Below are 27993 nucleotides of genomic sequence, written 5' to 3' on the forward strand. Positions count from 1 at the left end.
AAACCAATTAGCAATGGGAGAAGTAGTCCAAATACTTAAAAGCTACTGTGCAAGGTCTCACATTTTTAATGTGAGATCTTTCTCTCAACAATGCCTACACTAACATGATGGGTATAACAGTCAGTATATATACGCGGGCAAAAATGGTGGGCACAATCATATGTGTATGCGCCCAAAACTTGAATGGCACTTGACTACTTGTGCTTGTGTTCAATGTCAAACAGTGTGACGAATTCATTTTTTGTGCTTTTTGACCCATAGTGAAATGTCATATTAATTCAATGCTCGCTAATTAGCTCTTCACTGCTTTGAGGCCAATTTATGAGAACCAGCCTCAAGAAGTCACAATGTGCTAGTCAGTAGTCATTCTCATTTATAGGCAATTTAATTATAGGGACAACATGCTATCAGTAATTTCTAAAGCATATGTATAATACATAAATAAGAGGCTCAATGCATGGCTCCTAATTAATTAAACTGAAACTTTGAGTTCCATACATGCTCTACCTAGCTAGCTAGGTGTTGACAAACCTACATTTCCTCCTGATCTCTCCTTGGTTTCCAGTGATTGTATTGATGTTTCCCATCTTGATCATTGAGTTCGCAAATGAAGCAAAGAAAAGTTTCTCATCAAAGGCATAAGCCCACACCTGCTTTAGTATCTCCCCTTCATCGTCTTGTGTGACCAACACACCATCAGACCCCAGCAAACCTTTCCCTTGGAGTATGTTAAGGTAATAATGGTTGTCAAATCTGGCTGGTGTCATAAGATCAAGTGGTGCTAAATCGTTATCCCTCCCGGATTCTGGGCATATGGACCGTAAGATTCTTCGAAAGGTTGTATATCTCTTGTATTTATCATGTTCTCCTTTGAAGTTCACATCATACACCCTCTGCCTGAAGCTTAAACATCTTGCCTTTCCCATTGTGTGGCTTCCTGCAAGCTTACCAACCCTAGCTTGTAAATGCTAGCATTTAATAGTCATTTCATTGAAGTAGGGTTACAAAACTTGATTAAACAAAAAAAATCTGTTGGTAGCAAGAAAATGGTGGGAATTAAAGTGGGAATTCTACGATTCCCTTTAAATCTTGAGGAAACAAAAATGTTTAAATGCATGTATTTGATTCCAAAATCATCTATATATGTGTATGGCATTTTAAAAAAGAAAACAAAAGCGGAAAAAGAAGTATGAAAAGAAAGCAAAAAGAAAAGAATGCAACTTTGCAAAAAAATTAAACCATCATTAATCTTTGCTTGGCTACCAATTGAAAATCCACAAAAAGACAAAAGAACAAAAGTGGAATCGTATTTTCCACATTTAGACACAAGACAATTTAGACAATATTTGAAAGTGGATGCAAAATTTTATTTCACTTCATTCAAGTTTTCCATTTTCACTATGAGATTGGATGACCTCTTTGCATGCCAAACATGCATGAAGTGACCCTCGATTTACATGGAGTCCATGAAAACCAATAATGCACCAAATGCATTTTGATTTGGAATGTAAAAACCCGTGAAGGGTTAAAAGCGACAAAACAATGGTGGAGACAGAAAGCATCTCCATATTTATTCAGAAGACCTTGAAGATTGCAAATACTCAACCCTTTCTCTTTAAAGATTACAAGTCTTGAAGCAAAATTCAGAGGTTGTTTTAGAGAAATACACTTAAGCTTAGAATTAGGCACTTGTATGATATAGAATGTTTTACCTGATAAGGCAACCAAGTCTCCTACATCAAGGCCCTGTTGCTTGAATTTTGCAATGAGAGTTTCTAGAGAGGAATTTGGAGCAGGGATGAACTGATTGGCACCACTGAAGCTTGCTTCCAGTGAGTCTCTCCTGCCTAGCAAGACATTCCAGCTAGGCCCACCTCTCTAATTTTCATGAAAAGGAAGAAAAAAAAAAAAAGGGAAAGAAATGTTACAAGGAATTAAAATTCAATTTGTAAAATTACCAATGTGTTTGTATCATTAGTTCATTACTGCACAATAAAGGTTTTCTTCAACCTTAGTCATCCAAGCCATGTGACTCGCAAGAAGTCATTTATTTTAGCCTTAGTCTCCATATATAGTACATATTGACTAATTTTAACATTGAAATATTATGTGAACAATGAAATTGGCTCGTACTCTATGCCAATTTTAAAGAATTACTTGGAAGAAAATTTAAAGAGAAATGTACCAATGCTACAGAATCTCGAGCAGCCAAGGCTAGAACATCAGCACATGAAACTGTTCCTGGACAAGCCTCTTCCAGGAGATATTTGATCTCATCAATGACTTCAAATCCGCGTAAAGAATTCAGGTTGGGGCCAGCTTGCTTTTCACTCACTATGCCTCCATAGCTATCTAAAAGAACAGATGCATCGCAACCCTAACTCCACACAAGAATTGAAGAAACAGAAACTAGATTAACAAAAATAAATAAATCAATTATTCTAGAGTGGAGTCAATGCAGAACAATATTGGTAAATTTACACAAATCTAGGATTGGAGCGAACTATCTTAGAGTTGAAATTGTTATTTGAAGACTAAGTTTTGCTCAATTTTTTAATTGGGAGAGTAATGCTCCCAAGTATATAACAAGCAAGTATCATGAGTTGCATGATATTGCTCATTCTACATCTCTGCAAGAAAAACTTATGTAGATCATACCGATATAGTGTGTTTCCTATAAAATATTAACAAATGGATTTCTTTAAGTTGTTGGATGCATTACATTAGTATAAATGATGATATGGTATGACCGTCTCACAAGATTATTATTTTTCTCTGTATGCATTAACCTTGACAGACTTTCAAAACCCAAGTCCACATTAATTTGGCATCCTGTGTGTTTGTGTGCACGAGCGAAGGAGAAAGAGTGGGAGAGAGAGAGAGAGAGAGAGAAGAGTAACCATAACAAAGCAATCGTGAAAATGCAATCGAAGGAGTGAAGCAGCCATTCGAGGGTCTTTAACCACTGCAATCTCAACATTATGCCTCACAATCTCTTCTGCCAAGGGGCACTTTTCTTTGTAATACTCAAGAACAAGAGCACCATCATCATCACCAGCCAAAGTTCCAGGGCCATGCAAAACCAATGCTGCTACTAAAATCAAGTATACCCTCCCCATCTGCTCCTATGGAAAATAATAGTGCATGAAAGAATAGCCTTGATTTGATATTAGGATTATCTGGGACAGCATCGACCTCTATGTATATATTAGCCCTTAGTCTTACAGTGACGTTTTATTTTACTTGCTTAAGAATGTTTCTTTCCATGTTTTCATACCAACTTAACATAAAGACATTCCTTTTTGAGATTTTGATCGAAGTTGATGCAACTACTCCTACCTAACTGCCTTTTCATATATAATACTTTGCAAAGCAACTTGTCATAAGGATGATCAAAGACTACCAGGGGCTCATGGCCGATCTCAAATGGGCCTTGCCCAATTGTATATATCGGTCCAATTAAGTTTAAGCCCATCTATTAGCAAGTGGTAAATGTTGAAAAGACCAGCTGTAAACCAGCCACCAGAAATTAGTATTGTTACATTGACTGAATGTAAAAAAAAAAAAAAAAAACCATATCTTTTTCCTTGTTTTTTCTTTCTGTTTTCTCTAAGCCACGGAACCCAAATTTTGATCAATCATTCAATCTTGTTACTTCATTCGTACAACGCCAAGATACACATCCGAAGTGAAAGGATACAATGCAACATGTTCTATATATTATACACATCCGATGTTCTATTCAACTGTAAGATGATTCTTTTTCTGTCCCAAAGACACAACCCAAAAGTTCTAACCACATAAAGATACACAACCATTATTCCCAGATCTAGAGAACCCAACAAAAAGCACAAGTATTTAGTTCGAGATCTGAAGGAAAGAAATACCTTTTTCTTTTTTCCTTTCCTTTGATATATACATTCATACCTGACTTGTATAATATATCTAAATTTTTTCTTATCCTAGCTGTTACTTTGCATATTGGTATGACAGTAATGGTACTTGAAGGCAGCAGTTGAATCCCGTTGGCCAAAAAAGATACCAACGTTTCAGGCTTGTGAGTGTGATCCTCAATTCCCTGCTTGAAAGTTGAAAGGTAAATTCATGAACTTCATGTTCCAATAGTCTATATGCATGCAACAGAAACATCATTATGTTGTTTAAAGTACAAAATAATCAACAGTGAATTATCACAAAGCTGCAGCAATAGTAAACAGGAAGGCCACAAAATTCTGAATATAACACTTCATATTAAAGTCTTCTCAGGAACCTACTGTAAAGAAGTACTCGAACACAGCAAGAGTTTTTTTGAAAAATGTTGCTCCTTGCAAGAAGTCCTCCTTACAAACCAACCACAATTTGACACGTATTGACTTAAGAGAAGGAATTGTTCATTGGGGGGAAAAAAAGGGCACGTGTCAGATTATGGTTGACTATTAAGTAGGCATTTTTCTGTTTTTATCTTCTAGCCGATAGCATGCCATGATTTTGGAAACTTCAAAGAGTTAAAAGAGGAAAAGGTGAAATGATTGTCTAATAATGTAATCATGCAGAGTGACAGGAAAATGTGAACAATCGAATACTCTTTTAGAGGTTTACAAAAACCATTGGATTAAGAGCTAATACTTGTATCACAGGTAGGGAGCTCTTTTAGAGGTTTGCACAAAAAAACAGGTATTGCCTTGATATCCATGGAAATGATAACCATGTTTCTGATGTTATCAGGAGAGATAATCACTTGAAAAGTAATATGAAATAGGTTAACAAGCTAACATTGGGGAAACTCGGTGGTTTCTTCTTCTCTTTTATGAACTATGGCGTGATCATTCCTGCATATTTTAAGCAGTTGAAAGACTTTCCAAATACTGAATGAACTTTGTTGGCCATACAAGAAAATCTATAAAATGTGTGTTTCTCAATAACTTTAGATAGAATTTGAAATTTTCAGTGTTGGGAATTAACACAATTTTATTTATAGCGTTTAATATTGTGGAAAAAGAAGCAGAATTTTCACTGGATATAGATAGGAAGTAAATCAGACTGTTTTCATGGCTAAATCTCATAAGTGACACCAACAAACATGAAGTTTTTCCTGTGTATATCACATTCATAGGCAATTCTTAATTGTTTCCTCCTGATTGTATAAACAAGGTATTATTTGCCCTCCAAAAGAAACACAAACCAAACGAAAACAAAAGATTCTCAGGATTGTTACCTGGTCTCTGCTAATTAAGGTTAAAAATCCCCATCTTCATCAAGGAAAATTTCAGGATATACTGCTGCAGTAGTGTAATTGAGAGCTCTTTGCAGCTTCCGATGATCTAGGACTTCAACTTCAACCATGAAGGTTGAACTAACTGGTCGATGATCTGAAAACCTCATTTCTGATCGCTGGTAAGAAAGTTGTTTGATGCCTTTTCCTAGCCAGAGTATACGATCACACCTGTTACAGTACATCAAGTACATTTATAGGAATTAGTCAGCAATTACCTGATTCATGGTTATAACTTAACTCATATGTTGAAAAGAGTACTAACGGTCATGAAGCTGGAGATTATTCAATGGTGAGGCCTACACAATTCCCCCCTCCCCAACAAAAGGAAAAAAGAAGGAACTATTTTGGAAGTTCAATACAATGTCCATTCAATTTCAACATGATCTAGTTTACTCAAATTGACTAGTTTCAATGTTTTACAACAAATGAGAGAGTTAACTCATCCAGTCCAAGTTGTTGACAAGTTTTATCTAGTTGAACTGAAATACAGAATGGAAGAATATTTCATGGGAGTTTGGGAAACTGTGTTCACTACAGTTTCAAAGCATCAATGAAATATTCCATCACAATTAAAAACTGTATGACATATCCCAAGTATAGATATTTCCTTGAGTACTCATGAGGTTTTTTATTATTTTTCCGTTTTCTTTTAATCAATTAAAAGGGCAACGAACTTTTGTATGCTTGATGAAAAAGGTCAGTGTGCCAAAAGTGTGATTCTTTCCCTTCTCAAGAAAAATTTTAATCCAGTTGGTCCCACAAAATTGTACTCACCATGCTGGTGATCTCTTCTTCTCTCCTTCTTTTGGGTTCTCGCCAACATATCTATCAGAGTTGATTTCATATTTGTAGGTGGGTGGAAAGTCTATCACTCCCTCTTTCCATCCCTCAAATACATGCCCATTGCGGAGTTCTTTGATTAGCTGCGCATTGAGTAATCACATTAAGCACTAGTTCAATTTACAGGACATTTTTACTGTTTCCTGAACTTCCAAACAAACAAAAAAAAAGAAGAATAAAAAGGACTGGAATTTTGCATGAAGAATGTTGTAACTTGTAAGGAATCACAGAAAATATTTAAAAAGTGCAAAAAAAAAAAAAAAAAAATCCACATGATTAAAAAATTGGGAAACATGTTTTCTTCAGAAGAGTATCATGCCCAAACATTTAGAGAATTTGCCTCTAAGGTCCAAATTGTCAAAGTATATAGTCCTTTTCCCTGACAGGTAAAATAATTTCTAATCAAAAGTAGATCAGACTCTTAGAACCAAATTTAGATCCAAATATTAGCTGTATAAGGTATCGTTGAGGTTTGGATTAGGACACAGAATTCCTGTATTATTTGCCTTAGTAAAATGAATTCAGAGGCATAAATTTTCACATACTGGGGCCAAAAGCTAAAGGTTGTGCAAAGAGCATAATGATCTCACCTGATCATTTTTGATAAGTTCATCCCACCGTTTCAGAGCAATGAGCTTCCTTACCTCTGCGTCCAACATATTGAGACGATAGTTCAAGTCCCCAAACCAGAAAATCTGACTGTTTCCAGAAACACCCCCGATCACATCAAATCATAGTTCATGTTGGCATATTATAGATATGAATAAGAGAGAAAGTTCAACCTTAAAATAATAAAATTGTGCAGTTGGCTGAGGTCAATATAATAAGCTGTTGACCCACTCTTAAAATTACTAGTAGACAAGCTCAACCATGACAAGCTGAAGCACCTCTGAGTCTTAACTTCTGTAAATATTTCTCACAATTAACTCGAGGATAAATTCTAACTTGATAATATTCTAAATTAGTATCTAGAGGATAAAAACAAAAGAAAAGAAAAAAAGAAAGGACTTTCTATTTTCACCCTTCTTTCTGCTATTTTCTGTGTCAAGCACAATAACTGTATGTCTAATAACCACATTCATTTTTTAAGCGTCAGTACCTCATATCTGTAAACTCTCCATTTTTCTTTTCTTGACGAGGAAGGTCAAAGGGGGAAGGAGTATTTGAACCTTGCCCTAAGATGTGTGGGTAAATGCTCTCTACCATTGAAGCTACAAGCCCCAACTAATAAAACTTTCAGTAATCCTATTGTACTGTCTACAAATTGACAGCTGATGTATTGATAAGAGATGAGATCAAATTAACCATAAAGAGATGGGTCTACGGCAAAGGAATGTGTGCTCCGATTAGATTTACAAACAAAAAGCAACCAACATAAACTAAATCAATAGAAACTAAAATTCCAATTTTGTGCTTACTCATGAGATGGAATTGTCTGTGGTTGATCTGTATCGAAGACAGATGAGAAACGGGTACGTCTTATAATTTCGTACACATCTGAATTCCGCCTCTGCTCAGCCCCCTCCTTCTGACCAGAGGTCAGATGAGAACAAACAAAGCACATTCGTGATTGAAAAAGGGACATGCTAACGGAAACTGATCCCTGCTTCAATGACCATGAATTAAGAAGATGGCCAATAACATTAAGGCAAGAATATTCAATATTGATCAGCACATATCCTTTTTTAACAAGTTCTCTCCTCTACAATTAATGCAATCTCCAGCCTGCAGTTAACAACATTGTGCATCAATACATTGAGGGGCACTGTTTTTATTTCATTTGGAAACCAAAGCAAGTGAAGTCATAGTACGTGGCTCACCATCATAGTGAAATAAACACAGCACCCTACATTAGCATGATGCACCACAATGTAGTTCACTCTAGACTGGTGTAGACGGAATAGAAAAAATAGAAAATTATGACACTTCTTCAGAATATGAACCCCCACGCATCAATGCCAAAAATATATAAGCACATTCATATTAAAAAATATATCAGCACATTCATATTCAAAAATATATCAGCACATTCAAACAAAAAAATATATCCGCATACTCATATCAAAAACTGGCATTACCTTGTTTCCCATATAGCCCATTAAACCAACCCCAACTGGAGATACTTTCAAATTGTTAACGTGTCTCCTCAACTTCGTACGAACCCAGATTGATACATATATCCCTACCATTTGCTTGCTGACAATTCGCGCATATGTAGGATGTAACTTCACACCAACATTGGTAACTCCATTATTAGGTTGTTCATTTGGTAATTCCTGAAAAGTGTCATCTTCATCTTCCAAAAACCTGTCAGACACATCAGAGAGAGTGTCAAAAACTTCAGGCATCTCTTTCTGCTCCATCCAGATTGACCCCAGGTTCCCAAAGCTATGGTGTGATCTTTTCAACCCACCACTTTTAAGTGCAAAATTTTGAGGACTGAATATTAAAGGATTATCCAACTGAGCAAAGCCAATTCTTGCGGAACTGCTCAGTACCCGCCGCAGTTTGGAGTTGGAGAAGACAATTTGAGGGGTTGCATCTAATGAACGTTCAGGCCAATCTAGTCTACTATCACAATCGATTATTCTCTTCCAGTGCAAATTCTTTCCAATACTGAGTACTTTAGTCAATTCACCTTGTTCAAAGTCACATCCAGTATAAGCTCCAACATATTCCTTGCCAAGCAAGCCTAATGGTTGAGCATTAATCTCATCTGCTAGTACATCAGCTACAGAAGAAGTCCTTTGTACCGGAGAAGGAGGGGCACTGTAGCTTATGTGTTTGCTTTCAGGTTCCAAGGATTTGTGCAGAGCTTTTCGAATGATTTCCTCCCATTTAGGTATCGGCTCATAATCCTCTGCTCCCAGTACATTGCCAGCATTCAAAGGGACAACCTCTTGAAAACTGAACAATACATTAGTACCAATAAAATTGACATTAAAACTTCCTCAGAAGCCAAAACTTTCTTTATAACTACAGTACTAACTATTGTAGATAGATAGACATATCTAACATAAAGATTCAGCTAGGGTGAAATTTGATGAAATTCGGCTCATGCGACCCACACCCACCTGCATCTAATACTTTTGGGGTATAAGCCATTCAAAAAACAGAAACAACGAGATGCCAAATATATGCAAACTGTTGGACATAATTCAATAAACAATAGGCCAAACATAATGCATGCATACATTTACACATCATATACGACTTACCAAGAAAATATAGAAGAAAAACCAAGCATACTGAGTACTAGAGAAAATGAAATTAAAACTAGACAGGATGCTGATAAATACTTCTGGGTGAGAACATGCAACCAGCTTGTTCCAGGCTTACCAGTAAACACACCAATACATAGTTCTTTGTTTCTTAGGTTAGTTTTTTCACTACTTTTCACTCCACTGACTTTTCTGTTCCACTTATCAGCAAGGCAATGAATATGAAATGCTAACTATCAGATTTCTTCAAAAACATTGGTAGCTGCTGATTAGCAGAGAAGAAAAATATTTTGTGATATGTGAAGCATGCATCTTCTACTAATGTTCTATTGCCAGGAAGCTTAGCATGCCACAAATAGATGCAGACATATGCATGCAGGTGGATTTGCATGTGCAGACATGCACTCAATGAGGCAAGGGAGAATGGAGGAAAGATACCTGATGCAGCAAACCACTGAAAGCATATACCCAGGTGGATTATGTCAAGGAAGAAACTTAGAATGATATAGGACCAACAAATGGAGGAAGTACTCACCCAAGAATGTAAATATCAGCTGGCTCATCTGTACAAAGCCAATCATCAATATCAAGTTCTTCATCTGGAAGCCTTCCAGCAACATTCCAACTGCCTATTGTCACCCTACATAAAACCAATTGCAGCAGTATATTCCAATAAGAACCATAATGGTTCTACTTCTAGGCTAACATTGCACGCGTAAAAATATAATAGCCAAACCTCACTTCCTTTGTGTTTATGTACTGAACACGCATAGTTTCTGATTTTCCTCTCCTATGTCTTAACTGATATCCCGTAGAAGGTGGATCTGCAAACATCATCATATGTACATGGTTATAATTACACAACAAGAACATTAAAGCACTTAGAAGATGTCTACAAATGATCAAACAGTTCTTAAATTCTTCTTTAGATTTAAGAAAGTATGACAGAACAAACAGGTACATGGTTAAAATGCTCAAAAACTGGTTTTCATTTCAAGAAGATTCATTCCTTTCCAGCTTATATCAAGAATTGACACCAAAGCTTAAGGTCCAAGGTTGCAGCAATGATATCCATGCTTAGCCACCCTACTAAAATGAACTAATTGATTTATCATAAACAAAAGAAAAAAAAAACTTAAATATAAATATAGGAACATCACATAGAATGGACTTGTAGAACAATAGAAATCCTCCTAACAAAACCATTTCTGGCACAGAAAAAGTATAGCCTGAAATTTTACTTGGGCAAATAGATCGGTTCCCCTCTGTCCTAAGGGCATGATCCTCACGCAAGTGCGTTCTTGCATCTTTAAAAGAAGCTGGAGAAAAATTGCAGAAAACATGATCAAGCATGGGAAACATAAAACATAATGTTATTTGTAGGCAGCTGAAACCATACCATCATCTTCACTTTCAGTTTCAGTGTCAACCTCATCTTCACTAAAATCATTTACCTTCGGCTTTATATTTAACCATTTCTTCATCATAATGGAAGGCCAAAAGGCCTGCAATCAAATGCAAATTGACCAGATCAATAATCAAGAACCATGTGCTTGATCATGATTCACAAAAGTGGTTAACAGAGCATTTGCTTATAAAATCATACCTCGGAGCGCCTTCTTCTCCTGCTGTTCATTGTCCCCAGCTCAAAAATATACTATTGAGTACTTATACACTATACGTAGAAGGCACAGGCTCTTAAATATGGAAGCAGCTTACAATAGGAACCCAATGTCAGTGACTCACTGTTGTAGGAGATTAATACTTAAATAGGAGATCATCAAACCATTATAAAATTAGGTAGCCTACAAGTAAGCTTATTGATGCCAAGCACAGGGAAGAGTCATACTAGGACAGAAGATAAACGACAGGAAAAGTATGGACATTATTTAGCAGATATCAGTAATCTCAACTTGCAAAAGAAGAAAAATGGTCCTTCCGCACACACCAGAATTTTCTAATTCATTACACCCCATAAAAAAAATTTCAACAAGAACAATGGGTCACTTTCATGATAACAAACCTATAGTCAAATAACCAACTGAGATGGTGCAGCTATTATTTTCAAGTTGTAACTGCAAAGATAAGCCATTAACAGGACAGTAAAAGACAAAATAACAATAGTAAAAATATTCATTTACAAAAAGCAATTCATTTTAAAAATACAAACTGATAAATTATTTTAGTACAATTCAATTAAACGAATTGCTTACACCTCAGGAGCACTGAATTCCAACTGGATACTGACACTGAAGCAAACTGCTGGCTCCTCCTCATCAAAGTATCAAACCTGAATGCCAAATCCGAGTAACCCAACAGGGCCAACACTAATGGGGCTGGTGCCGACCACAAATCTTCACTCAAAATAGAAACTTAGGCCATGATGATTTGACGATACATCAACCAAACAAAACATTGATTAAGAATCTAAGAATACCAACTAATATCAAAGCATTATATACACATACACTATTGACTGTTCATACCGTCACTGCCAAGATTCAGTGACTCCACCAAATAAAAGAATGACAGATTCATGGCCAACCCGATTCAACATTTCGCGGGTTGACACTAGAATATGGCAAATTGGCAATCCAAGTCAAATGGGTAATTAGAGTAAAATATAAACGAGATTATAATTATATTTATGGAGCCACTGGCCAAAAAGAAACAAACTCATATTTAAGGGACCACAGGGAAAGCGCACTATATGTGAATGCCATGGATTCTTGATTCTTCAGCTTTCATTTTCAGTCCAACTCTCTCTTTTTTTTTCATTTTCTTTTTTCTTTTTAACTAAAATTATAATTGGAGAAAAGAAAAGAAAAAAAACTTCTTTTCTTTTAAAATGAAATGAATTACAAAATACGCATTACACAAACACTCACCAACCCCGAAACAAGGTTAGTCATGACTCATGAGAAGAGTCACGTTTTAAGGATACCAAATTTTGTAGACCTTCTATATTGTGTTAGGCAAGTTATGGTAAAAAGTAGTTAAAAGCTCCGATTCAAAATAAAAATAGCCTAATTCAAAGATGTCCACCTGTATTTTGGACTCGTTTGAGATTGCGGTGAATGACCCAAAAGCTGCAAAAAAAAAACTATTTTTCTCCATAATCCTCAATTCTCCAAAACAAAAGCATAAAACAAGTATTTAAAAATTGTAGTGAATTACAGTAAAAATTAATATTTTATTTTACACATAATACTCTTATTGATTTTTGAAAATCACATCTCTTATTCCTATTTTACACATAATATTCTCAAAAATTGATTCTTTTTTCATCTTTGATATTTATTGATGAAATAAAGAAAAAAATTTAAAAAAATTGATTTTGAATACAATACCAAATGCTCCATTTTTATAAAAAATTTCAAATAGTCAAAAATAGGGGTGAGAAAGACCAACCCATCAAACCAAAACCTAAGCATCAAAATTGAAGGTCTAGCTACACGCCAAGATACGCACCAAACCTAAGACATACAATATTTATCTGTTCTTAAATGTTATATTAATTGTTTTTATTTTTAAGAAAAGAAAAAAAGTGACTAAAAATTTGTTCATTTTGATAAAAATTCGTTAGTTATATCAGACATAAAATCAGCATCTAACTTTGACTATAATAATATCATGAGCAATGTTCAAACACGCATTTTGAATTGGACAATGATACTTCATAGTCCTACTAAGACTGATTGAAAAATTGGATTGGACGACAGCCATGCAATAAGAATAACAACAAATTGAGAAAGGTAGTGGAAGTTAGCATCAATCAATTAAGGTCCTTTGGAAACGTTCAATATTATATTTTCTTCTGCGAACATGCATGTGGTACGGCAGGCTGTACTTTGTGAGAGGCACATAATGGCATAGGTTAATAATTAATGGCGTTACAAATTTATTTGTTGATGAATGCATGTTAGTATATCCGTCGACTCATCAAATTGTTAGGGTTAATTCAAGTAGTGAAGTTAAGTAGAACAATAAGTAGGATTAAGGTAGGTTTCTTTTTAGTGTAGATCTCATTTATTTATATATAATTATTTTGTACCCTATCATTTAATAATGTTTTTAAATAAGTACATTTTCAGTTGTTTAACTAATTAAATATATAGTTGGTGTAGGGCTTGTAAATCTAGTAATACTAATCATATACTCTTCACACTCAAAATTAGATTTCAGATCTCTCAATCCCTTTAACCTCCTTTGAAACAACAAAAGAATATATAATAGTGGAAAAGCATTTTATTATTTTAATTTTCTATTTTGCTCTTTCTCACTTAAATTTTTTATTTTTTATTTTAAATATGTGTAAGTAGGATGAGTATAAAGTATAAACTATGAATAATAGAGTACTCCAAAGAGGCAAAGAGATTATAAAGACATACATAAAATTACAATGTCAGTACAGTCATCGATAAGCAGTCAATTCTTTTTTCTAATCAGTCAAACGGTTAAAAATTACCAAAATTTATTCTATCATTCTAACTCTAACTCACTTTTCTACTCTCAAATACAAAAATGAATTAGAATTAAAATAATTGAATAAATTAAAGTTTCGCTATATTTCTATGTATATATAACCAACAGTACTTATATGTAATTTCCTGCATTGGATCATTATATGTTTGTTTTTTCTAGGATATGGTTGCACTTGCACAATCGTTAATTAGATTGCACGCATATATGGTAAAGGCAATCGAATATCATTTAAAATAATTGAATGGTTCTTCTTCTGGAGGTCATTTCGCCAACCTTCCTTAGAAAGGAAGAGGATCGATCAAATGCTTTTGAAGGTGTACGTGCCAATTCAGTATCATCATGTTGATCCTGTTTTAGAAAATTGGTTTATCTCTTTTTTTTTTTTTTTTTGTCATAGAATAGATTGGGTTATCTTATCTCTATATACCTTTTACTTAATTTTTTTATATCATAATTAGTATAATCTTGGAGAAAATTTATCTCTACCATATATTATATATAAGGGTTCATGGTAAAAATTACCTTTAAACTACCTATACATACCCTCCTTCTATAAACTAAATAAAAAAATTATATTAAAATTTAAAATATTGTCTTTGCCATATTGGACCAAGTCCCCAAGCTGAACTGCATGCATTGCAAAAGCTTAAGCTGTACATGGATCTATAATTCCCTCATCTTTATAAAGACCAACCTTTTCTGGCTACTTATCTTCTTTTGGTGGCACCCACATTAGTTGAAGAAAAAGAAGAATAAAGAACACCAAAAGTAGTACAGGTTGAGATCTAGCAAAGTGTGACAGAGAAGGTCTTACCTGCTATCCCCACCCCTCAGTCTCTTTTTATCTCTCTCTCCTTCTCTCTCCTTCTCTCTCTATTTTTCTCTTTCTCACTCTTGTGTGATACCACTTATCCCTAACATGTGGATAGGTAAGTTATTCTCAGTGTGACATACTGAGATGCCAATTAATTAAAAGCAAACATTATCTAGGCTATTCGCATACTCAAGGTGATAATTGCATGGTAAAGAGGCAACAATATTAGTTGAGTATATAACGAAATGGTTACTATTTTGCACTCCCAGTCTCTCAGCTCCACATGCATGCATGGAGGTTTTGCGCGCAACCTTAATTCCTTAGAAAAAGAAGAGGGCTCAGAGAAGATGCCTTTAAAGGGCCACTGTGCCACATGTTTCTTTATATATACGTTTAAAGAAAAAAAGTTATTGCATGCATATGCAGTTCTCTCTCAGATCAGTTCTAAATAAAGTTCATATTAAAGTAGTAAATATAAAAATAATCCAATTCGGAACAGTACATCCCTAATTAGTTTATTGGTTCTTAATTAATGTAAGAGATGAAATTGGGGGTGGGCGGCTGGTTGGATTTGGGTTGGTTTGGCCTAGTTATAGAATACCACATTGGAACAATATTATGAAAGGAAGGGCCCTCTCCTCGATCTGTTGTAATTAGTGCTCTCTACCTCCTCAGATGGGAACTCGATCTTTACACTCTCACATAGCTCTCTCTTTGTATATTGTACTATATTTATTCACTGGTGAAAACCCCAAACAAACTACATGAGGGGGATTCCAAATTCATATTTTGAATTTAAGCTCTTTAAAAATATTTTATCTAATTTTTTAGAAATAAATCAAAAACTATTAAGACATATCATATTATTGCATTATAAAACTGATATTTTTAACTCCATATGAAAAAGGTAGCCGCTAGAGAGAAAAAAACTCTAATTTTGCGTTTGGATGAAGTAGTTTAAAACTACTAAAGAATTCACAAATGACAGAATTAAAAATGACGTGATTTAAAACTCTAGAATTTGTAAATTCTCTTGTTTGGATAAATGTAATCATAATATAATTTAAATACGAAATTTATAGTAGTTTAATAAAAGAGTGATGGTGATGGTGATGGTGACAACAATAAAAATGATGTTTATGGTGAGTTGACGATGGTAGTAGGGTTGATAGCCCACTGGCGGTGGGAGAAATGGTGGTGGCAAAAATTGGGGTATTGGAGGTGGTGGCAACGGCAACATTGGCGGTGGTGGTGATGGTGGTGGCAACGGCGACGACGATGGTGGTGGTGATGGCACTGGTGATGGAGGTGGCGGCGGCAGTGTCAGTGTCGGTGGTGGCGGTGGCGGTGGCGGTGTCAGTGGTGGTGACAGTGGCGACGACGGTGGTGGCAGTAGTGGCGACTGTGGTGGTGGCGGCGGCAGAGGTGGTGTCGGTGGTGGTGGCAGCGGGCGATGGTGGTGGTGGTGACGGCGACATTGGCGGTGGTGGTGGTGGTGATGGTGGTGGCAACGGTGACGACGATGGTGGTGGTGATGGCACTGGTGATGGAGGCAGCGGCGGCAGTATCAGTGTCGGTGATGGTGGTGGTGGCGGTGTCAGTGGTGGTGACAGTGGTAGCGACGGTGGTGGCAGTAGTGGCGACTGTGGTGGTGGCGGCGGCGGAGGTGGTGTCGGTGGTGGTGGTAGCGGGCAGTGGTGGCAGCGGGTGGCGGCGGCGGTGTCGGGGGCGGTGGCGGTGACGATGGGGGCGGTGGCGGTGGTAGAGGTGGTGGTGGCGATGGTGGTGGTAGCGGCGGAGGTGGTGTCGGTGGTGATGGTGGCGGTGGCGGTGGCGGTGGCAGTGGTAGTGGTAGTGGTAGTGGTAGTGGTGGTAGCGGCGGTATGGTGGTAGTGGTGGTGGTATTGTAATTAATTGGCAAGGTGATGGATGGACACGACTTTTTTCTTTTATAAAAATTGGAATTTTGAAAATGACACCAATTTAGGTGAAATTTACGGCTTTCAAATCCCAAGTTTTTTTAAATATAGAATTTACAAAATTCTATATTTATAAAGCCAAACAAGAAAATTGGAGCATGTAATTTCTTAAATGTTGAGTTTTGTTTAAATTTCAAATTTTTTTTCTCCATCCAAACACACCATAAGTTTTTGTGTCTAGCGGTCTTGGTATTTCATGCCCTCTCTATTCGAATCAAATCAATTATCAAGACTATAAATCAAATCATAGAAAAGATTACAATTTATTTGGTGGCAACATTTTTGTAGAAATTTTATGAAAATTTTGATGATCATCTATTCCTAATAATCAAAGAGCTTCTTTCACCTAGATAACAAATAAAAATGAAGAGGATTTTTTATTATAAATGGTTCCTTAATTTTGACCAAATATCAATTTGATCCTTAAAGTACATTTTCACTCAATGTAGTCCTCCATCTTTACCACAACACATCAATGTTGCTCTTTCATTCAATTCCATTTGAATTGTAGTAAAAAATGATCATGTGTGTTGCACGAAATTAATCTTTTTTCAGGGGTAATATGTCTTAGAGAAGGTGCGTTAAGACTCGGGTTGGGATGATTTTTTTTTCTTTTCTTTTTTAAATATGTTACTTTTAACCTTTTTAGTATTTTTTAAGGGTGTAAACTTGGCATCAAGCACATGTTTAATTTTTAAGAGTGATTGCAGAGACAGGGTGTCGATGGCCGTTTTTGACCACCTATTTTCCTTTTTTTTTTTTTTTGAGAAAAAACTTAAATGATTAAGTTGAAGATCTTCTAAAAGATACTTTTTTTTTTTTTTGGGTTCCTTTGATATATACACTAATACACCTGACTTGTATAATATATCAACATTTCTTCTTATCCTTTCTATCATTTTGCAAGCTGATATGGTAGTAATGCATTGTGTTTGAGAGCAGCATCTCGAATCCCATTTGTCAGAAAAGATAATAACTCTTCAACCTTGTCAGTATGATCCACAATAATCCCTGCTTGAAATATAACTCCATGTTATTATTGTGTGCAATTGTGCATGCAACAACAAGATCATTATCCATGTTCCTTTTGGTACAACATAAGCAGCAGGAATCATCCCAAATTAAGCAGCAGTTACTATAAACAGGAAGGCCACAAAATTCTGAATACACAACTTCATATAAAAGTCTTCTCAGAAACCTACTGTAAAGAAGCACTCAAACATGGCATTAACGTACTTCTCTTTTTCTTTTCTTTTTCTGTAGCAAATTACAACTTACAACCATAAGATTTGGAGTGATTCACAACCTGCATCCTAACCTTTCAACTTTTTCAATTTAGTATCCAAAGTTTTAATTTTGATACAATTTGGCAAGAATCGTTATCTGATTGTCAGTCAGACGTTAAATGTTGACGTGTCACTTGTGGGTCCATGTTTTAGCCAACCACAAATATAAATGTTGTACACGTGGCATACATAGGAGAAGTATAAGTTTCAAATAACTTGGCTATGAGATCTATCAACTGAGGCAGCAACCCCACGAGAAGCTTGCCTAGACCTTACAGACCTTGAAGAGATGTTGGTCAGCCTTACAGGTTGGCCAAAACATAGGCCCTACACATTGTTAGCAGAATAACTGTGTTATCTTCATTTTTGAATTTAGTTTTTGAATTGTTTTGAATTTAGTTGATATCCCTTCTGTTTCGACTGACCTGGTCTTTCTCCTGTATTGTTGCCACTGTTGGCTATGGTTTCAAGTTTGCATATATATCTCTTTAGTTGAATAAAGTGGTAGCTTTTGTGGCAATCAGATTTCAATATCTTAACATGGTATCAGAGCTCTGATCCTATCTCTTTCACCAAGCATTTTTTTTTTCCTCTCTTGTCATCTCAATGGAAACTCAAAATCCCCCAATGAATCCAATCCATACAGGAAACACCAACACCATTCGAGTCAATGAACATCATCTCATTACCATAAACGCTGCTGCCCAAGCTCCACTCAAGCTCAATAATAACTACTATGTATCCTGGAAACTTCAGTTTCATACCCTCTTTATTGAGATACATAGATGGGTCCAAACCGTGTCTACCATCAACCTTAACCAACAACAACATCATCACACCCAATCCAGCCTATACTCTTTGGATTAGACAGGATCAACTAATCATCAATGCTCTCATTGGCTCTCTTTCTCCAACCATTATTTCCTTTGTTGCTAGAGCCACAACTTCAAAGGAAGCCTAGACCATTTTGGCAAATACCTATGCCAAGCCAACCCGTGGACGTCTCAAGCAAATCAAAACTTCCTTCAAAAACTTCACCAAAGGAACTCTCAGTATCACTGACTTCCTTCAAGCTGTTAAAGCTCGTGTAGATGAACTCGCTATCCTTGGTGCTCCCATGGTTGATGAAGACATCACTGAAAAAATCCTAGAAGAACTTGGTGATGACTACAAAGAGTTAGTACATGTCGTCTAAGCCCGTGACACTACCATCACGTTTGATGAGTTGCACGAGAAACTACTCACATTTGAAGCATCGCTCCAGGAAAAACACAAACCAGATGTGCACTTTACACCTACTGCTTTTCCAACAAACCGAAACAGCATTCCTCTACGCTCCCCTCAGTCAAGCCACTGGCGTCCTTCCAACAACAATAATCAGTCCTGGCGATCTCCTTCCTCCAACAATGGTCGTCCACCCGCCCCTTCATTTAACCACAACGCTCCACGCGGCAACCGTCCCTCACCCCGCCCATATCTTGGCTACTGTCAAGTCTGTGGAACCCAAGGTCATACAGCCAAGCGATGTCCTTCCTATCAAATGGTTCCAATTCAGTCTTCCCTACAAGGGTCATCTGCACCACCTCATCACTCCACCACACCATGGCAGCCCCGAGCTCATTTCACAACCAATGTCGCCTCCAAGCATCCCTTTTGGCTACTTGACAGTGGTGCATCTCACCATGGCACCTCGGATCTCAGCAACCTATCCCTTCATGCTCCATACGATGGCTCCGATGATGTCATGATCGGCGATGGCACGGGTCTACCAATCACCCACACTGGTTCCACTTCTCTTCTCACCCCAACTAAATCTTTTACCTTACAAGATGTTCTCTGTGTTCCTAACATGAAAACTAATCTAATTTCCATTTCCCAATTTTGCATCACTAATCATGTCTCTGTTGAATTCTTACCATTTACCTTTTTTGTGAAGGATCTTCAAACGAGGGCTGTTCTAGCAACGGGCAAAACTAAAGATGGCGTGTATGAATGGCAACCATCCCAGAAACATACCTCTCCTCCTCTAATCCTCTCCACGGTCAAAAACACCACCTCCCGCTGGCACCATCGCTTAGGTCACCCTGCCTATTCAATTTTACATGCCACTGTGTCACGTTTCAATTTATGCTTGTCTTCCTCACTTTCTAAAGAATTTTTTTGTGATGCTTGTCAATGCAATAAAAGTCATAAATTACCTTTCTCCACTCCATCTCTCATTTCTCATCAACCACTACAAATAATTTTCTCTGATGTTTGGATCTCACCTGTTTTGTCTCATGATAACTTCAAATATTATGTTATATTTGTGGATCATTTCACCAAATACATTTGGTTTTATCCACTCAAAAACAAATCTGAAGTTAAACAAACTTTTATTAGGTTCAAGGCCATTGTAGAAAATTATTTTAAACTTAAAATTGGTACATTATACTCAGACAATGGAGGTGAATACATAGCCCTCAAAGATTTTCTTGCAACCCATGGAATCTCTCATCTCACCACCCCACCCCATACACCCGAACATAATGGCTACTCTAAACGTCGTCATCGCCATATTGTCGAAACAGCACTCTCATTACTTTCTCACGCCTCACTACCCACTACGTTTTGGTCTCATGCCTTTGCTTGTGCTGTTTACCTCATCAATAGAATGCCAACAACCACGCTCAAACTCTCTTCTCCCTATGAACTTATTTTTCACCATCCTCCCAATTACTCTAAACTAAGAGTCTTTGGATGTCTCTGTTATCCGTGGTTACGTCCGTACTCTTCTCATAAACTAGAACCTCGCTCTAAATAGTGCATCTTCCTAGGCTAATCCCTCTCTCAAAGTGCCTACCTCTGCCTTGACCCATCCACATCAAAAATCTTTGTCTCTCGACATGTCCAATTTGTCGAAACCGTGTTTCCCCATACCTCACGACTTTAACAGTTGTCACGTCCTATTGTCACCACAGTCGATACATGGATTCCTCCTATTCTTTCCATTTCTTATTCCACTCCACCAGGTGTGCCACTCATACCCCAATCTGCAGGCCGCTCTATAGACCAGCCACCGCAAGAAGATGCTCCATCACCACAGCCACAAGCATTACAGCTCGCAACAAACCCACCAATCCCAATTCTCCCAACTACCTTACAACAACCACCAATCCCTTCTCCTCCACCCCCAGCTCCATCCCCACAGCCACAAACATTACAGTCCGCACCAAACCCACCAATCCCAACTGCACCGCCTGTCCCCAGCCACCATCAAATGACCACCCGTGCCAAGAACAACATTCACAAACCTGTGCAAAAGCTCAATCTTTACACCCACCTCCACCCTTCCCAGCTCACAAATGTGGAACCCACCTCTGTAACCCAGGCCCACAAAGATCATCGGTGGCGTCAAGCCATGTCCGAAGAGTATGATGCCTTAGTTAAAAATGGGACATGGGAGCTTGTTCCCCCTAACTGTGCTGCTAATATTGTAGGCTGCAAGTGGATTTTTCGCATTAAAAAACACTCGGATGGCTCTGTTCACAGGTGTAAGGCTCGTCTCGTTGCAAAGGGCTTTCATCAACGACCGGGACTTGACTACCACGAGACATTCAGCCCAGTGGTTAAACCCACCACCGTTCGTCTCGTGCTCAGCCTTGCCGTGAGTAATGGATGGTATCTCCGTCAATTGGACATTAATAATGCATTCCTCCAGGGACACTTGTCTGAAGCTGTATACATGACCCAACCTCAAGGATTCGTTGACTCTGATAATCCACAATATGTGTGCAAATTACGCAAAGCTATCTATGGCCTTAAACAGGCCCCACGGGCGTGGTACCACGAGCTGCGGACCTTCCTTCTCCAATCTGGGTTTACAAATTCTTTTGCTGGCACGTCCTTGTTTATTTATCATTCTGGCTCTGCTCTTCTCTATCTATTGGTATATGTTGATGACATCATACTCACTGGCAATTATAATCCTATGATTAATCAGTTTGTTGATTGTCTAGCTACTAGATTCTCGCTCAAGGATTTAGGACTCCTATCATACTTTCTTGGTGTGGAGGTTACATCACATCCACAAGGAGTATTGTTGTCTCAACGGCGGTACATCCTAGATGTTCTTCAGCGCACCAACATGATGGAGGCCAAACCGACTCTGACACCTTTGCCCACTGGTGCTGCTCTTGTGCTAAAATCTGGCACTCTTCTTTCCGATCCTACTGAGTACTGAGCAACTGTTGGCAGTCTTCAGTACTTGTCTCTCACTCATCCTGAAATCTTTTTTGCAGTCAACAAGCTATCTCAGTTCATGCATCAACCTACAGATGCTCATTGGACCTTGGTAAAGCGAATCCTCCGGTATTTACGTGGTACATTGAATGATGGGCTTCTTCTATATCGTGACTCACCTGGCCCTTTACATGCCTTCTCTGATGCGGATTGGGCTGGAGACAAGGATGATTTCTCCTCCACCAGTGCGTACATAGTTTATCTCGGCCGCAATCCGATTTCTTGGAGTTCAAAAAAACAACCCACCATCGCCAGGTCCTCTACAGAAGCAGAGTATCGCGCCGTGGCTGATACTGCTGCTGAACTCTCTTGGGTGTGCTCTCTTCTCAGTGAGCTTGGGTTGTCACTTCCCCAAGCTCCAGTCATTTATTGTGACAACGTTGGTGCAACTCAATTATGCTCAAATCCTGTCTTCCATTCTCGTAGGAAGCATGTGGCTGTTGACATCAATTTCATCCGGAACAAGGTCCAAACTGGTGCCCACACGCAAACTGGTACCCTCCGTGTGGCTCATGTTGCCTCTGCTGACCAACTTGCAGATGCCCTCACCAAGGCTCTCTCCTATCCACGATTTAAGTCACTCAAGTCCAAGATTGGCCTGTCTTCCCGTGGCCAATCTTGAGGGGGCATGTTAGCAGAATAACTGTGTTATCTTCATTTTTGAATTTAGTTTTTGAATTGTTTTGAATTTAGTTGATATCCCTTCTGTTTCGACTGACCTGGTCTTTCTCCTGTATTGTTGCCACTGTTGGCTATGGTTTCAAGTTTGTATATATATCTCTTTAGTTGAATAAAGTGGTAGCTTTTGTGGCAATCAGATTTCAATATCTTAACACACGTAACATGTCAACATTTAACGTCTTATCTAAAGTCAAACAAATGGCAGTGCAAATTATATCAAAATTAAAACTTTGGGTACTATATTAAAAAAATTGAAAGAATAGAGTGCAATTGTAAATCACCCCAAACCTCAAGGGTGCAAGCTGTAATTAGCCCTATGTTTTTTTTTTTTTTTTGGTTTTTCCTTTCGGTTGATAACATGTCATGGTCTTGAACAACTTCCAAAGAGTTAAAAGAAGAAAAGGTGAAATGATTGTCTGATAATCTAATCAAGTATATAGAATGATAGCAAAAGGTAAACAAGCAAAGGTTCAGTCAGCAGGATTTCCTAAGACATTGGTAAAAGTTCAAACTTGTATCAAGGCAGATAGGGAAGAGGTTTAGACAACAAAATATTTCAATTATTGCTTTGATCTCAAATAACAATGATAACCATGATCCTGATGCTATCCGGAGATATAATCACTTGAAAAGTAGTATGCAGTGTATTGGCAGAATTCCACTTTCAATACCCTTCAATGCCTATACTAGTCTCTGATCCATCACTCCTTAAAAGACTTTACAGCCCAGCATTGGGGAAACTCTGTAGTTTCCTCTTCTTCTTCTTTTATGGCTATGACGCGATCATTCCGGCATACCTTAATTTTTAAGCAGTTGAAAGACTTTCAAAATAAAATATGTGTTTTGTTGGCCATATGAGAAAATCTATAGAATGTATGTTTCTCAATACTCAAAAGAGAATTTGTAATATTGTGGAAAAAGCAGAATTTTCTCTTGACATATAGGAAATCAATCAGACTGTTTTCATGACTAACATTAAGTTTTGCCTTTGTGTATCACATTCATAGGCTTAATTGTTTCCTCCCAACCTTGTATAAACAAGCTATTTGCCCTTCAAAAAAACAGAAGATTCTCAGAATGGTTACCTGGTCTCTGCTAATTATGATCCTAAATCCTCATATTCATCTAGGAAGACCTCAGGAGGTACTGCTGCAGTAGTGTAATTGAGAGCTCTTTGCAGCTTCCGATGATCTAGGACTTCAACTTCAACCATGAAGGTTGAACTAATTGGTCGATGATCTGAAAAACTTATTTCTGCCTGCTTGTAAGAAAGTTGTTTGATGCCTTTTCCTAGCCAGAGTATACGATCACACCTGTTACAGTATACCAGGTACAGATATAGGAACTAGTCATGAATTGCCTGATTCATGGTTATAACTTAACCAATATGGTACTGAAAAGAGTACTAACAGTCATGATCGAAGCTAGAGATTATTCTATGGTGACATCTATACAACTCCTCCCTCCCCCAACAAAAGGGAAAAAGAAGGAACAATTTTGGATTTCCATACAATGTCAATTCAACATGATTTAGTTGACTCAAACTGACTAGTTTTAATGTTCTACAACAAATGAGAAAGTTAACTCATCCTATCCAAGTTCCTGAAAACTTCTATCCAGTTGAACTGAAATACAGAATGGAAGCATATTCCACAGGAGTTTGGGCAACTGTGCTCAGTTTAGTTTCAAAGCATCATTGACATATTCCATCACAATTACAAACTGCATGACATATCCTAAGTATATTGATATTACCTTTAGTACTCATATATGGGAGGTTTTTATTCTTTTTTCCTTTGGTGTTTAATCAAGTAAAAGGCCAATGAACTTTTCTAAGGTGAAATGGGTAACAGTGTGCCAAAAGTGTGATGTTTTCCCATATCATAATCCCTTCTCAAGCCCAATTTTAATGCTGCTGGTGCCACAAAATTGTACTCACCATGCTGGTGATCTCTTCTTCTCTCCTTCATTTGAATTCTCGCCAACGTATCTATCAGAGTTGATTTCATACTTGTAGGTGGGTGGAAAGTCTATCACTCCCTCTTTCCATCCCTGGAATACATGCCCACTGCGGAGTTCTTTGCTTAGCTGCACATTGAGTAATCCCTCGAATACATTATCCTGTTTCTTGAACTTTCAGAAACAAAAAAAAAAAAAAGGACTGGAATTTTGCAAGAAGAATATTGTAAGAATCACAGAAGATATTTAAAAAATGATTGAACAATGCTTATATTTTTTAAGTGAGTCCTAGTGTTTCTGGCATTCCTAGTGTATCTGTAATTACCAATTTCTTTTACTTTCCTATTCTTTGCTTTCCTTCTCTTGTATTCCTTGTCTAACAAGATTTGTATCTTTGTTTTCGTTGAGATTTAGATTAGGACACAGAATTCTTGTATTATTTGCCTTAGTAAAATGAATTCCTAGGCATAAAATTGTCACATAGTGGGGCCAAAAACTAACTAGATTGGAATACTGAGCACGATTTTGCAAAGAGCATGATGATCTCACCTGATCATGGTTGATTAGTTCATCCCACTGTTTCAGAGCAATGAGCTTCCTTACCTCTGCATCTAACATATTGAGACGATAGTTCAAATCCCCAAACCAGAAAATCTGGCTGTTTACAGAAACACCACGATCACATCAATTAAACACAGTTCACGTTGGTATATTATAGATATGAATAAGAAGAGAGAAGGTTCAACCATAAATTAACAAAATTGTGCACTTGGCTGGGGTCAATATAATAAGCTGTTTCACCACACTTAAAAATTACTAGAAGACTAGCTCAGCTATGACAAGCTGAAGCACCTCAAAGTCTTAACTAAACAAATGTGAATTTTATGCTTACTCATGTGATGAAATTGTCTGTGGTTGATCTGTATTGAATACAGATGAGAAGCAGGTACGTCGTATAATTTCAAACACGTCTGAGTTCCGCCTCTGCTCAGCCCCCTCCTTCTGACCAGAAGTCAGATGAGAACAAACAAAGCACATTCGTGATTGAAAAAGGGACATGCTAACAGAAACCGATCCCTGCTTCAACAACCATGGCCAATAACATTAAGGCATGAACATTCAATAATTGATCAGCACATATCCTATTTAACATGTTCTCTCCTGTACAATATACCACATTGTAATGTATCAATATGTTGAGGAAACTGTTTTTATTTCATATGAAAACCAAAGCAAGTGAAGTCACAGTACATGACTCACTTACATAGTGAACATTAGCATAATGTAGTTCACTCTAGACTGGTATAGATTGTAAAAATAAAAATGTAGAGCACATTTATATCATAAATAAACTGGCAATACATACCTTGTTTCCCATGTAGCCCATTAGACCAACCCCAACTGGATATACTTTCAAATTGTTAACATGTCTCCTCAAACTCTTACGCACCCAGACTGATACATATATCCCTACCATTTGCTTGCTGACAATTCGCACATACGTAGGATGCAACTTCACACGATCTTTGATAACTTCATTATCTGTGTGTTCATCTGATAATTCCTCAAGAGTTTCATCATCCTCTTCCAACAACCTGTCAGACACATCACAGAGAGCGTCCAAAACTTCAGGCATCGCTTTCTGCTCCATCCTGATTGGCCCCAGGTACCCAACACTATGGTGTGATTTCAACCCACAACCACTAAGAGCAAAATTTTGAGGACTGAAATTTAAAGGACTATCCAACTGGTTAAAGCCAATTCTTGCAGAACTGCTCAGAACCCGCCGTAATTTGGAGTTGGAAAAGAGAAATTGAGGTGTCTCTAATGAACGTTCAGGCCAATCTAGTCTAGTATCAAAATCAATTCCATAATTTCTCTTCCGGTGTAACTTCTTTCCAATACTGACTACTTTAGTCAATTCACCTTGTTCCAAGTCACAACTATTAGCAGCTCCAGCCAACTCTAATGGATAAGCATTCATCTCATCTTCTAGTACATTGGCAGCAGAAGAAGTCCTTCCAACTGGAGAAGTCGGAGCACTGTAGCTTATGTGTTTGGTTTCAGGTTCTAAGGATTTGTTCAGAGCTTTCCGAATGATCGCCTCCCATTTTGGTCTTGGTTTGCTATCCTCTGCTCCCAGTACATTGCCAGCATTCAAAGGGACAACCTCTTGAAAACTGAACCATACATTAGTTCCAATCAAATTGACATTCAAATGCAGCAAACCACTGAAAGCATATGCCTGGTGGATTATATGTCAAGGAAGAAGTACTGACCCGATAATGTAAATATCAGCTGGTTCATCTGTACAAAGCCAATCATCAATATCAAGATCTTCATCCGGATGTCTTCCGGCAACATTCCAACTGCCTATTGTCACCCTACATAAAGCCAATAACAACCATATATACTGGTACTACATCTAGGCTAACATTGCAATTAGTGTAAAAATTTCATAGCCAAACCTCACTTCCTTTGTGTTTATGTACAGAGCGCGCATAGTTTCTGAATTTCCTCTCCGATGTCTTAACTGATATCCCTTAGAAGGTGGTTCTGAACCAACAAGCATCATTGTATGTATATAATTAGACAACAAGAACATTAAGCAAAGGAAATATATATATCCTCCTAACATGACCAATTTACTAGAAAAGAAATAAGTATTGCCTGAAATTTGACTTGGGTTCCCCTCTGTCCTAAGGGTATGATCCTCACGCAAGTGCGTTCTTGCAGCTTTAAAAGAAGCTGGAGGAAAATTTGCAGAAAACATGAATCAAGCATGGGAAACATAAGAAACATAATGTTATTTGTAGGCAGCTGGTCGAAACCATACCATCATCTTCACTTTCATTTTCACTGTCAACCTCATCTTCACTAAAATCATTTACCTTGGGCTTTATATTTAGCCATTTCTTCATCATAATGGAAGGCCAAAAGGCCTGCAACCCAAATGCAATTTGACCATATCAAAAATAAAGAACCATGTGCTTGATCTTGATTCACATAAGCATTTTCTTATAAAACCATACCTCAGAGCGCTTTCCTCTCCTGCTTTTCATCGTCCGCAGCTCAAAAATATAGTATTGAGTACTTATATACTATACATACATGGCACAAGCTCTTAAATATGGAAGCAGCTTACAACAGGAACTCAATGCCAAGCACAAGG

At 37.5% G+C, this 27993-nt stretch overlaps 3 protein-coding genes across 13 annotated transcripts; all 3 read right to left on the minus strand.

Moving 5' to 3' along the window:
• Nucleotides 1-515: 515 nt before the first annotated feature.
• LOC147273565 (Peroxidase superfamily protein) lies at nucleotides 516-3119 on the minus strand. The gene is made up of 4 exons (XM_086228515.1): nucleotides 2901-3119; nucleotides 2186-2377; nucleotides 1713-1878; nucleotides 516-937 (listed from the first exon to the last, which is right to left on the minus strand). Exons 1-4 carry the CDS (start codon nucleotides 3117-3119, stop codon nucleotides 516-518), a joined length of 999 nt encoding a protein of 332 aa, XP_086084641.1.
• A 570-nt stretch (nucleotides 3120-3689) lies between these two features.
• LOC147273566 (type I inositol polyphosphate 5-phosphatase 2-like) lies at nucleotides 3690-11947 on the minus strand. 8 transcript variants are annotated; one of them, XM_086228509.1, is made up of 12 exons: nucleotides 11552-11942; nucleotides 10943-11081; nucleotides 10736-10841; nucleotides 10578-10655; nucleotides 10073-10160; nucleotides 9872-9976; nucleotides 8194-9022; nucleotides 7534-7718; nucleotides 6706-6814; nucleotides 6050-6198; nucleotides 5216-5443; nucleotides 3690-4078 (listed from the first exon to the last, which is right to left on the minus strand). In XM_086228509.1, the coding sequence occupies exons 2-11, from the start codon at nucleotides 10970-10972 to the stop codon at nucleotides 5236-5238; spliced, it is 1887 nt and encodes a 628-aa protein (XP_086084635.1). In that variant the 5' UTR covers nucleotides 10973-11081; nucleotides 11552-11942; the 3' UTR covers nucleotides 3690-4078; nucleotides 5216-5235. The 8 variants fall into 8 exon arrangements, 7 of the variants coding, with proteins under 7 accessions (XP_086084635.1, XP_086084634.1, XP_086084636.1 ...); XM_086228508.1 differs by having other exon boundaries at nucleotides 10943-11942; XM_086228510.1 differs by having other exon boundaries at nucleotides 3690-4081; nucleotides 10943-11942.
• Nucleotides 11948-17411: 5464 nt separating this feature from the next.
• On the minus strand, nucleotides 17412-27993 carry LOC147273567 (type I inositol polyphosphate 5-phosphatase 2-like). Of its 4 annotated transcripts, none has more exons than XM_086256557.1 (11): nucleotides 27854-27993; nucleotides 27658-27763; nucleotides 27492-27569; nucleotides 27290-27377; nucleotides 27101-27205; nucleotides 26188-27001; nucleotides 25714-25898; nucleotides 25371-25479; nucleotides 24802-24950; nucleotides 23948-24175; nucleotides 17412-17625 (listed from the first exon to the last, which is right to left on the minus strand). In XM_086256557.1, exons 1-10 carry the CDS (start codon nucleotides 27881-27883, stop codon nucleotides 23962-23964), a joined length of 1878 nt encoding a protein of 625 aa, XP_086112683.1. In that variant the 5' UTR covers nucleotides 27884-27993; the 3' UTR covers nucleotides 17412-17625; nucleotides 23948-23961. The 4 variants fall into 4 exon arrangements, with proteins under 4 accessions (XP_086112683.1, XP_086112681.1, XP_086112684.1 ...); XM_086256555.1 differs by lacking the exon at nucleotides 17412-17625 and adding an exon at nucleotides 17660-18227; XM_086256558.1 differs by lacking the exon at nucleotides 17412-17625 and adding an exon at nucleotides 23185-23239.

This window comes from Dryas octopetala, chromosome 9, assembly GCF_963921425.1.
Source record: "Dryas octopetala chromosome 9, drDryOcto1.1, whole genome shotgun sequence".
In the NCBI taxonomy this organism is placed as follows: domain Eukaryota; kingdom Viridiplantae; phylum Streptophyta; class Magnoliopsida; order Rosales; family Rosaceae; genus Dryas; species Dryas octopetala.